General features: G+C 46.3%; 1 protein-coding gene across 1 annotated transcript in view; it reads left to right on the top strand.

The window, feature by feature from the left end:
* Positions 1-10,489, top strand: part of NTRK3 (neurotrophic tyrosine kinase, receptor, type 3) — a gene marked incomplete at its 5' end in the record, with an annotated part of 300,013 nt that overhangs the window by 122,346 nt on the left and 167,178 nt on the right. Inside the window, one exon of the mRNA XM_010832183.1 lies at positions 8,978-9,166. Within this exon, the coding sequence (XP_010830485.1) occupies positions 8,978-9,166 (189 nt within the window). The remainder of the gene's footprint in view (positions 1-8,977; positions 9,167-10,489) is intronic.

Genomic DNA, 10,489 nt, shown 5'->3' with positions numbered 1-10,489 from the left:
TAAGCCAACTTTTTCACTCTCCTCTTTCACTTTCATCAAGAGGCTTTTGAGTTCCTCTTCACTTTCTGCCATAAGGTTGGTGTCATCTGCATATCTGAGGTTATTGATATTTCTCCCAGCAATCTTGATAACAGCTTGTGCTTCTTCCAACCCAGCGTTTCTCATGATGTACTCTGCATATAAGTTAAATAAACAGGGTGACAATATACAGCCTTGACGTACTCTTTTTCCTATTTGGAACCAGTCTGTTGTTCATGTCCAGTTCTAACTGTTGCTTCCTGATCTGCATATAGGTTTCTCAAGAGGCAGATCAGGTGGCCTGGTATTCCCATCTATTTCAGAATTTTCCACAGTTTATTGTGATCCACACAGTCAAAGGCTTTGGCATAGTCAGTAAAGCAGAAATAGATGTTTTTCTGGAACTCTCTTGCTTTTTCCATGATCCAGCAGATGTTGGCAATTTGATCTCTGGTTCCTCTGCCTTTTCTAAAACCAGCTTGAACATCTGGAAGTTCACGGTTCATGTATTGCTGAAGCCTAGCTTGGAGAATTTTGAGCATTACTTTACTAGCGTGTGAGATGAATGCAATTGTGTGGTAGTTTGAGCATTCTTTGGCATTGGCTTTCTTTGGGATTGGAATGACCTTTTCCAATCCTGTGGCCACTGCTGAGTTTTCCAAATTTGCTGGCATATTGAGTGTAGCACTTTCACAGCATCATCTTTCAGCATTTGAAATAGCTCCACTGGAATTCCATCACCTCCACTAGCTTTGTTCGTAGTGATGCTTTCTAAGGCCATACCTATGTATATTGTGAAATGATAACATCCATCACCACACACAGTTAGAAATTTCGTTTCTTGTAATGAGAACTTTTAAGATATACTCTCTTAGCAACTTTCAAATACACAGTACAGTATTGTTAACTGTAGTTACCATGGTGTGCATTATATCCCTGGAACTTCTTTTTGTTTGTTCATTTAATATTTCACATATAAGTGCAATCTTATGGTATTTGTCTTTTTCTGCCTTATTTCACTTAGCATAATGCCCCTAAGGTCCATTCATGTTGCCGCAAACGGCAGGGTTTCCTCCTTTTTAATGGCTAAATAATATTCCATTTGATATTCTTATCAAAACTGCTTGATATATACCAATTCCATGTATGTATGTATGTATGTATATATATATGTCTATATACATACACACACACTGGGTATATATATACATATATACACATATATATGTGTGTATATATATATCTGTATTGTTGTTTAGTTGCTAAGTCATGCCTGACTCTTTTGCAACCCCATGGACTGTAATCCACCAGGCCCCTCGGTCCATGGGATTTTCCAGGCAAGAATACTGAAATGGGTTACTGTTTTCTTCTCCAAGGAAGATACCCGACCCAGGGATCGAACCTATGTCTCCTGCTTTGCAGATGAATTCTTTACCACTGAGCCACCTGGGAAGCTCCATATGCATATATGATTTAACTTTATGCATTCGTCAGTAGATAGGTTGTTTCCATATCTGGTCTATTGTAAGTAATGCTACTCTGAACACGAGGGTGCAGCTATCTCTTTGACATAGTGTTCTCATTTCCTATGGATGTACAGTAGCCCACCCTGACCCTGTATCCATGGGGGATGCATTCTGGAACCCCAATTGGAGACCTGGAAGTGAAGATAGAACCAAACTTTACATGTACTATGTTTTTCCCTATATATACAAACCTATGATGAAGTTTGGCCTTTCCAGGTGGCTCAGTGGTAAAGAGTCTGCCTGCAATGCAGGAGACACAGGTTCGATCCCTGGGTTGGGAAAATCCTCTGGAGGAGGAAATGGCAACCCACTCTAGTATTCTTGCCTGGGAAATTCCATGGATAGAGGAGCCTGGTGGGCTACTGTCCATGGGGTCACAAAAAAGTCAGACATGACTTAGTGACTAAGCAACACAAATGATAAAATTTAATTTATAAATTAGGTGCAGTTAGAGATTGATGGCATTGATAATTGAGGTAGAACAATTATAATAATACACTGTAATAAAAGTTACATGGGTGTGATTTCTCTCTCACAGTATCTTATTATACAAATGTAATGCCTATCCTTCTTAACCTTGCGCTCACCATGCACCGTGGTTATACTTTCTTCAGTTTGAGGTGTGAGAGCAAAACCAGCATTAGTTCCTTTTCCTTCTTCAAAATTTCGGCTATAGAAGATTGGTCCTTACTCTGAATCTTAGCAATCTCAGCTTACGATTTTTTTCTTTCCTTACTAAATGAAGAATTTTTATTCTTTCAATTAAGGGAAGCACTTTACAGCTTCTCTTTGGTGCTAAGTTGTAGCTGACTCTGTGACCCCATAGACTGTAGCACACCAGGCTTCCCTGTCCTTCAGTATCTCCTGGAGCTGGCTCAAACTCATGTCCATTGAGTTGGTGATGCCATCCAACTCATCTGTCATCCCCTTCTCCTCCTGCCCTCAGTCTTTCCCCAGTATCAGGGTCTTTCCCAATGAGTCGGGTCTTCACATCAGGGGCCAGAGTATTGGAGCGTCAGCTTCAGTATCAGTCTTTCCAATGAATATTAAGGGTTGATTTCCTTTAGGATTGACTGGTTAAAAGTTAATTTTCCCTTCCTTTCCCCACTTGTTATAACCACATCCTTGGGACTCTAGGTCATTCCTTTGGAAATGGGAGATTTCCACTTCCACACATTGACTGGGAAAAGGCCAGAGTGGAGTGTCAATGCTGGGTGTTCTTGGGGCCAAATATCTGAGAATTGTTAATGCTTGTAAGTTAGGGGGTTGGTGGAACAGAAGGGGATTTAAGTGACAAGGATGGGAAACACTGGAGAGCTGATTTCAAGGAGGTCCTCCCCTTGATCCAAAATGGGCAGAACATGTTTCCATGGTAATGAATGACCAGGGTGGCTGCTGCCCTTTCCTCTTTCGGAGTGTGTCATACACGTCCCCCCGCCCCTCACCTTTTGTACTGTGGACCCTGAGTAAGCCGAGGCTTCTGAAGTTTCCGGGACCTTCGAGTCCAGGTGTGGCTTGCAGCCCCCAGCTCCCCTGTGATGGGGGCCCCACCCACCTGGGTCGGCGCTTACTGCACTGCAGGGAAAGTCCCTGTCCTGTTCCCATGGGGTGCCTTTGCTTTCTGCGGGATACTGAGCCCTGCATTGGAATCTACCACTTGTGAAAATCTGAACCATTCTTGGATCTGCTCCCTTATTTTTTCCTGCAGAAGGAGCAGGGAGCGGGGAGAGAAAGACTGTTCGGACCATCCTGCTGGGTCGGACACCTGTTGGTGTCATCAAGCTTTCTCTAATTATTCATTGATTCTACTATGGTGTAGTGAAAGATCAAAACCTACCACTGGTGTGATGGAAAGGAAAAAGCACCTATTTGGGAAGAGAATCATGTGATGGGGGGTGTCTGAGCAGACCTGTTTTCCTTCAGGTCTCTTTCAAAAGCTTGAACTTACCAGAAAGACTGTAAGCTGGCTTCTTTCTTTTTGTTTATTAGTGCTGCATACCAAAATAATTGTGTAGTTCGGAATGGATTAGTGACAGCAGAGAAACCAATCGCAGATACTAGACAGTCTGTGTGTGTGTGTGTGTGTGTGTGTGTGTTGAGAGCTCAGAACACAGCAAGCTTGACTCCTCCTGACCTGCCTTGGGGCTCAGGAAAGAGAAGAAAGCTCCCCAGACAGCAGAGATGTCTCTTGAATTACCCGTCCCTTCTTTATATCTTAATAGATTCTTTTTCTGGGGATATTCAGGTAAGGGGAACTGATTTGTTTCCCAGAGGGACCACAGGTCTGTGGTTTTCCCCATGAAGCAAGTGACAGGGAAATTGGCCAGACTCGGGAAGGGAGATTATTTCTTAGGGTTGATGCTGGTTGCCTCTATCAAGCGGTTCTCAATCTGGGACAGTTTTGTCACCCCAAGAGGGTATGTGGAAACGTGTTACGTCTTGCGTGGGAAAACTGGCTTTTAAAAACATTGTGTTTATTTATTTTTGGCTGTGCTGGGTCTTTGCTGTTGCTGCACACGGGCTTTCTCTAGTCGCGGTGAGCAGGGGCTACTCTCTGGTTGAGGTGTGCAGGCTTCCCTTGCCGTGCCTTCTCTTGTTGTGGAGCACAGGAGCTAGAGAATCCTCAGTAGGTGTGGGCACAGGCTTAGTTGCCCCTTGGCACGTGGGATCTTCCCAGATTAGCCATCGAACCCGTGTCCCCTGCATTGACAGGTGGATTCTTAACCACTGGACCACCAGAGAAGTTCTAAGACTGGCTTTTTAAAAACATTAATTTAAACTTTTTTTTGTTATTTATTTTTAAGAGTAGTTTGAGGTTCATGGCAAAATTGAGGGGAAGGTACAGACAGTTCTGGTATATTCCCTGCCCCTATACATACATGGCCTCCCCTACTAGCATTATCCCCTCCCAGAGTGGTCCCTTCATTACAGTGGATGAACCTGAGACTGGCTTGTCATGCCCAGGTCCAAGGATGCCACATATTCTGCCATACCCAGAACAGCCCTCTCCAAGGAGGACTTACCATGCTTAGTGCCAGCTGTATCCCTGTGCTGGACTGGGCACAGGCAGGTGGGAGCAAGCTGCAGGCTTCTCTCACATCCTTGGAAGTGATGGGTTTGTGGACTCTTGATTGGTTTGTATTTCAAGGAGTGTGGTTTACGGCCAAGCAGAGGTGAGTAAGAGGGCCTTGAGGATTGGACAGCAGACTGATGGCACTGTGCTCTTTCTGATGTGGGTGAAGTTGAGTAAGAATGCGCACAGCCTCGGGGAGAGGGGCAGATGATGAATTATCTGTAATCTATCTGGGTGAGTCTAATGAGGTGACACACTCTGGTCCCCATTCTCAAGGTTCAAGAGGGACATCTTTAAAAAAGGGTCTCAGGGACCTGCATCTGAAAGCAGCTGCTCATAAGCAGGAGAATGAATGGAATCGATCAAATGTCCCTTTGAACAAATCCATTTTCTCAGTCTGTACCTTCAAGGAGGCAGCGCTATGGAATGGTACACAGGCTCTGGGGCCAGATCACTGGGTTGAATTCCAGCATCACCACTTCTTCGCTGGTGTATGTCCTTGGGCACATTACTGCTCTATGCCTCCATGCTCCCATCTATAAAATGGGGAGAAATTGATACCAACCTCACAGAGGCAGTAAAAATAAAGAAGTGAACTTTCCCGAGCCCGATACACGGGAACCATTCAATAATAAAAATGATGATGAGGATGGTAATTTTTCTAGCTCCTCAGCCTACTGTGTGTGTGTGTTAATTGTTTTGGGAACTGACTAGACAGTATGTTGGGCAAATTTTTCTATAGGTTTTTTTTTTTTCCCCTAGCCTTTCATCTTTCTCTTCCTCTCTCTGTCTCCCTCCTTTTAATCATATGTTGGATCTCTAGATTGAGTCTTTAGCTTTCAGACCTTTTCTTTCCTATTTACCATCTTCTCCCTTTTGACTTGTTATATATTCTTCCCCTGTTCTGTGGAAAGTACTCTCATCAAGGCCACCTTCTTATTGTCAAATGCAGTGACTTGATTTCATTTTTCATCTTACATGACCTCTGTATATAGACTGACTGACTTCAAAGACAGTAGCCTTTTCTGATTCTTTTCTACTTTTCTGAGCGTTTCTTCTCATCCTTTTCCAGCCCCTTTTCTTTTGTGTGCATTTTAAGTAGTGGGTCCTCCAGAGCTCTGAAACCTGCTTTATTCTCTCATTTCTTTCTAGTCTTTGTGAGCAACCCCAGCCATCGCTTTCCATGGCTTATTGTGGTTGTTGAATCGCTAAGTTGTGTCCAACCCTTTTGTGGCTCCATGGACAGCAGCCTGCCAGGCTCCTCTGTCCAGGGGATTTCCCAGGCAAGAATACTGGAGTGGGTTACCATTCCCTTCTCCAGGGGCTCTTCCTGACCCAGGGATTGAACCTGCATCTCCTGCATTGGCAGGCGGATTCTTTACCACTAGTGCCACCTGGGAAACCCAACTGCAGAAGGACGCTTCTACCTATGGCTCTTTCCTAAGCCCTTTCCAAATTCTAGAATAAATAATGTCAAGAACGTCAATGCTGTTTCAGAGCACAGCCTTCTGAAACATTTTATTGACCACTCCCTTTGTCCATGGACGATGAAAGCTGATTTGAATGTCCAGTGTTCTATTGTCTCCAAACTCTTCCTGACTTGATGCCCTTCCTCCATGTTGCCATAACAACTCATATCCTATAATGCTGAGAACAGAAGGAGCTGAGGTGTGGGGGCCTTCCATTGCTTGGTCTTTGGTGAACTGGATCCCCGGACTCCCCGTTTCTTCCTTTGCCCCTTTGTTTGGCTGAAGCTTCCACTTGCTGTTGCTTCCTAATAAAGGGCAAGGTAAACTTTTCCGTGTCTGCAAATACATCTCTTTTGCCCTTCCATTGGGTGAATACATTTTTAGGTGTAGAATTCTAGGTTGAATATTTGTCCATCAGAATTTTGAAGCAATTTGCTCAGTAAAAGAAACAGTATGAAGTTGTTATGGAGAATTATGCTGTCTTTCTGATTCCAGTTCCTCTGGAAATATGACCTGTCCCACCCTCCTGGGAGCTCTTAGCGTCTTCTCCTTATCCTTATGGTTCTGGCATTTCATAATTTTGTGCCTTGGTCTGTGTGCGTGTCCACTTGTATGCACGCATGCTCTCATTTATGTGATAACCCTGCCACAGACCCTGTGGTCCTTTCTCCCATATCTTCCTCCTCTTTGTAAGCAAGATTTGCTTCTCTGCTTTTTCATCTTCCCAAACATTGAAATACCTCGTTTCCTTTTGCCTCCCCTCTTCTTCTTTGTGTACCAATATTTATTTAATTCCTTTGTATGTTAACGTGGAGAGGAGGTAGAGACCTGTGCTCTAGCCGTGTTTAACTGGAAATCACTCTGAAGTGTTTCAAAAAAGTTTACAATGTCTTTTCAGGAGCTGGTCTCTTTCTGCAAGGCACGTGATGACTGCGAGAATTTCGGCAACCCCTTCCTGCGACTTTTTCAAGTGGTCTCCAAGCACAGTCAGACATTTGTTACAGATCATAACAAGCCTGTCTGTGCTTACGGAGTGGAATTCAGGGTCCTCAGTTTGCGTTTACCCGTCTTCCATTTAGTTCAGCCTCATTGGTGCTTCACCTTGCTATCTGATGGGAAATATTCTTCCCATAAACTTCAGTAAGATGTAATGGATTTCTGCAGTGGAAATATTGTTCAAGCAGCAAAACCAAATCACGGCAGGCACTTTGTCTTGGGACCATGTGTCTTGCAAAGCAGCCATTTAAAACGCCACTTGTAGAAAGCCACAAACAGTCACAGCTAATTCACTTTACAGGAGTTTTATTTGTAGGTAGGGGAGAATCACACCAGCAAACAGAATCATTGCTTTACCGAGATTGTAGCATTATCTTTGTCAACTTGTGTTCACAGATCACCTTAGGTCCTAGGCTTTTTCTTTGGGGTAGAAAATAGTGGCATTGGGGTTGGTGAAGATGCAAATGGTATTCTTTGAAGTCACTGGGGCAAATATAGTGCTCTCAAGAGTGGGACATGGAACTTTGCTCTGGTGGTCCAGTTGTTAAGAATCCTTCTGCCAATGTGGGGGACACAGGTTCGATCTCTGGCCTGGGAAGATTCCACATGCCGTTGGTGAAACAAAACCTGTACACCACAACCACTGAAGCCCATGTGCCTACAGCCTGTGCTCCTCAACAAGAGAAGCCACTGCATTGGGAAGCCTGCGCACAGCGACTAGAGTAGCCCCCGCCTCACCATAGCTAGAGAAAACTGGTGCCCAGCAACAAAGATCCAGCATAGCCAAAAAAAAAAAAAAAAAAGAGTGGAACTGCTGGCTCAGCAGCACATAGGCTAATAGTGTTCCAGCCTCAGTGCGGTCATTTGTGGAAGCTGGTCCAAGTCAGATGCGAGCCTGCACTGGACTTATGCAAGACAGGATACAAGTCTGTCCTGGGCCAGGGAGGCTTGAGAGCAAATGAAAGTGTTAGCCTCTCATTTGTGTCCAACTCTTTATGACCCCATGGACTGCAGCCCACCACGCTCCTCTATCCATGGAATTCTCCATACAAGAATACTGGAGTAGGTTGCCATTTTCTTCTCCAGGGGATTTTAATCCAGGGATTAAACCTGGCCTCTCATATTACAGGCAGATTCTTTGTCCAGTGAAAGTTACTTCCTACTCCTGTAGGAATCTGATGGCCATGCTGGAAAGGTTCTTAGCCTCCAGGGACTTAGCTGGACGTGGGACTCCCAAGGAAACTCTTTAAATCTTAATGCCCAAGATACATTCCCAGACCAGCTGAGTCGGAATCTTTGGGGGTGGGACCCAGCATCAGTAGCTTTGTCTATTTTTAAAATATTTATTTATTTATTTGGCTGTGCCAGGTCACTTGGTCTTTAGTTGCAGCTCATGGGATCCAGTTCCCTGCCCGGGGATTGAACTTGTGCCCCCTGCATTGGAAACTCAGAGTATTAGCCCCACTGGACCACCAGGGAAGTCCCCACAGTGACAGCAGTTTTGAAAGCTCTTGAAGAGACAAAGGACAGGGTGCATACTACCACTGGGCCATTTTGTAAATCCTGTTGTTGTTACATAAGTGAATAAATTTAACTTTTAATTATTTTGAACTAATTTAGATGGGAAGAAAGAGGAAATAATCATGTCATTATTTCACTCTTCTTTTGCAGCTGTTTCCATGGCATGGTGGGGTAGAGTTTTCTCCCTCTCATGAGAGAGAATTAAGGGGTTATTGTCAATTCAGAATCTAGGGCATTTGGGGAATATCCTTCTAGTGGATTTTACTCCCGTGGAAAATATGATGGGAAAAAATAATGGAAGGGTCTGTGGGCAGGGCTGGGCACTGGCTGGATGTGACTTCACCCGGGTCCCATGTCTCTCCTGGGGTGTGCAGGTCCCGTGGCTGTCATCAGCGGTGAGGAGGACTCGGCTAGTCCCCTGCATCACATCAACCATGGCATCACCACGCCCTCATCGCTGGACGCCGGGCCAGATACGGTGGTCATCGGCATGACCCGCATCCCGGTCATTGAGAATCCCCAGTACTTCCGTCAGGGACACAACTGCCACAAGCCAGACACATGTGAGTACCGTGGGAGAATATTGTCCCTCCTGGGGTTGGAGGGGGGCATGGCGATAGACCATGTAGGCGGGGGTTCTGGAACATTCTGGGGTGACCTACCACCTGCTAACTTCCCACTCTCTAAGGGACCCTCCTTCTTTGTCTAAAAACTCAATGAACAGCCTGGTCAAAGGGATGCCACGGGACAGAGGCCCCTGGGTGGAGAGGGCTTGGGGCAGGGGAAGGGGAATCAACCTGGAGGCAGGAGGCCCAGCCCCACCTGGAGAGGGGCTTCCAGTAAGGCAGGGACACAGGCACAGCTGGCTGTATCTGTAGACACCTGGCCTGTGTGTGCAGGAATCTTTGCCCAGACTACTGCCCCCAAGGTCGTCAGGCCCTCCACCCACACCTCCCTCAGACGGGAAGGGAGGGAAGGGTGGCAAGTACCTTTGGAATGGAAACATCTCTCCAGCTGCCCCTCCAGTGCCCCGAAGTGTACGGTCTGAGGACTGGATCATGACCCTGTGCTCGGACCCCTCCCCTCCTCACCGTAGATGTCTCCTTGAGATCAGAGGGCTCAGGGCACCTGCTTCCTACTCTCTCTTACCTCCTGGTGGTTTGGGTCCTCCCTTTGCACTTCTGCTGAGTCTGCTAGGGCCTCTCCTGGCCCCTGGAGCCCCGGTGCCTCTGCCCTCCCTCCGGCAGGTATTCCCCTTGCTGTGTCCCCAGGTTCAAATCTAGGCTCAGTGACCCCATTGCACACCCCTCCACTGCCACTGCTCCTGCTCCCCCAGAATGGTCAGTGATGTCCAGAGAGGGAGCCCTGGAGACTGCCTTAGAGCTGGAAGGGACAGAAGAGATGGGTTAGGTTAAGGCCTCATCTGCAGACAGGAAACCCGAGGTTTGGGGAGGCTGGGAGTCCCCCCTCCCCTGCCCACAGGCTTCTGCCAGTCTGTTCGCTTCATCCGGTCAGCTGGTCCAGGTCAGTGCAGGGAGAAATGCCCCTGGCCCTGCTCTCCCCCGGTGGAGCTGTCTATATTTGGGATGCACTCTTTGCAGTTCACAGAACTCTTGCTGCTCCCACTAGTCCGTCTGATAGCAGAGCAGGCATTCGGCCACCTCATCCGCCTTCGCTTCTGTTTTTCCTGCTCTGTTTTTAGTGAGAGGATTGCCACCATGGGAGGGACTGAGCTTGAATCAGGACAAGGTCATCATTTGCCTCCCAACCTTGAGAGTCCTCTAGAATCTGTCTCAGTGTTTGTCACACTCCCCCATCAGTACCAGTTAGAGGAAGGATACTTGGGTTCTAGACCAGGGCTGGGCAAGGGAAGAAAGATACCTGTG

The sequence above is a fragment of the Bison bison genome, unplaced genomic scaffold (genome assembly GCF_000754665.1).
Source record: "Bison bison bison isolate TAMUID 2011002044 unplaced genomic scaffold, Bison_UMD1.0 scf7180017860443, whole genome shotgun sequence".
NCBI lineage: Eukaryota > Metazoa > Chordata > Mammalia > Artiodactyla > Bovidae > Bison > Bison bison.
The sequence above is the reverse complement of the archived record's forward strand: the minus strand, read 5'-3'. Positions and strand labels throughout refer to the sequence as shown.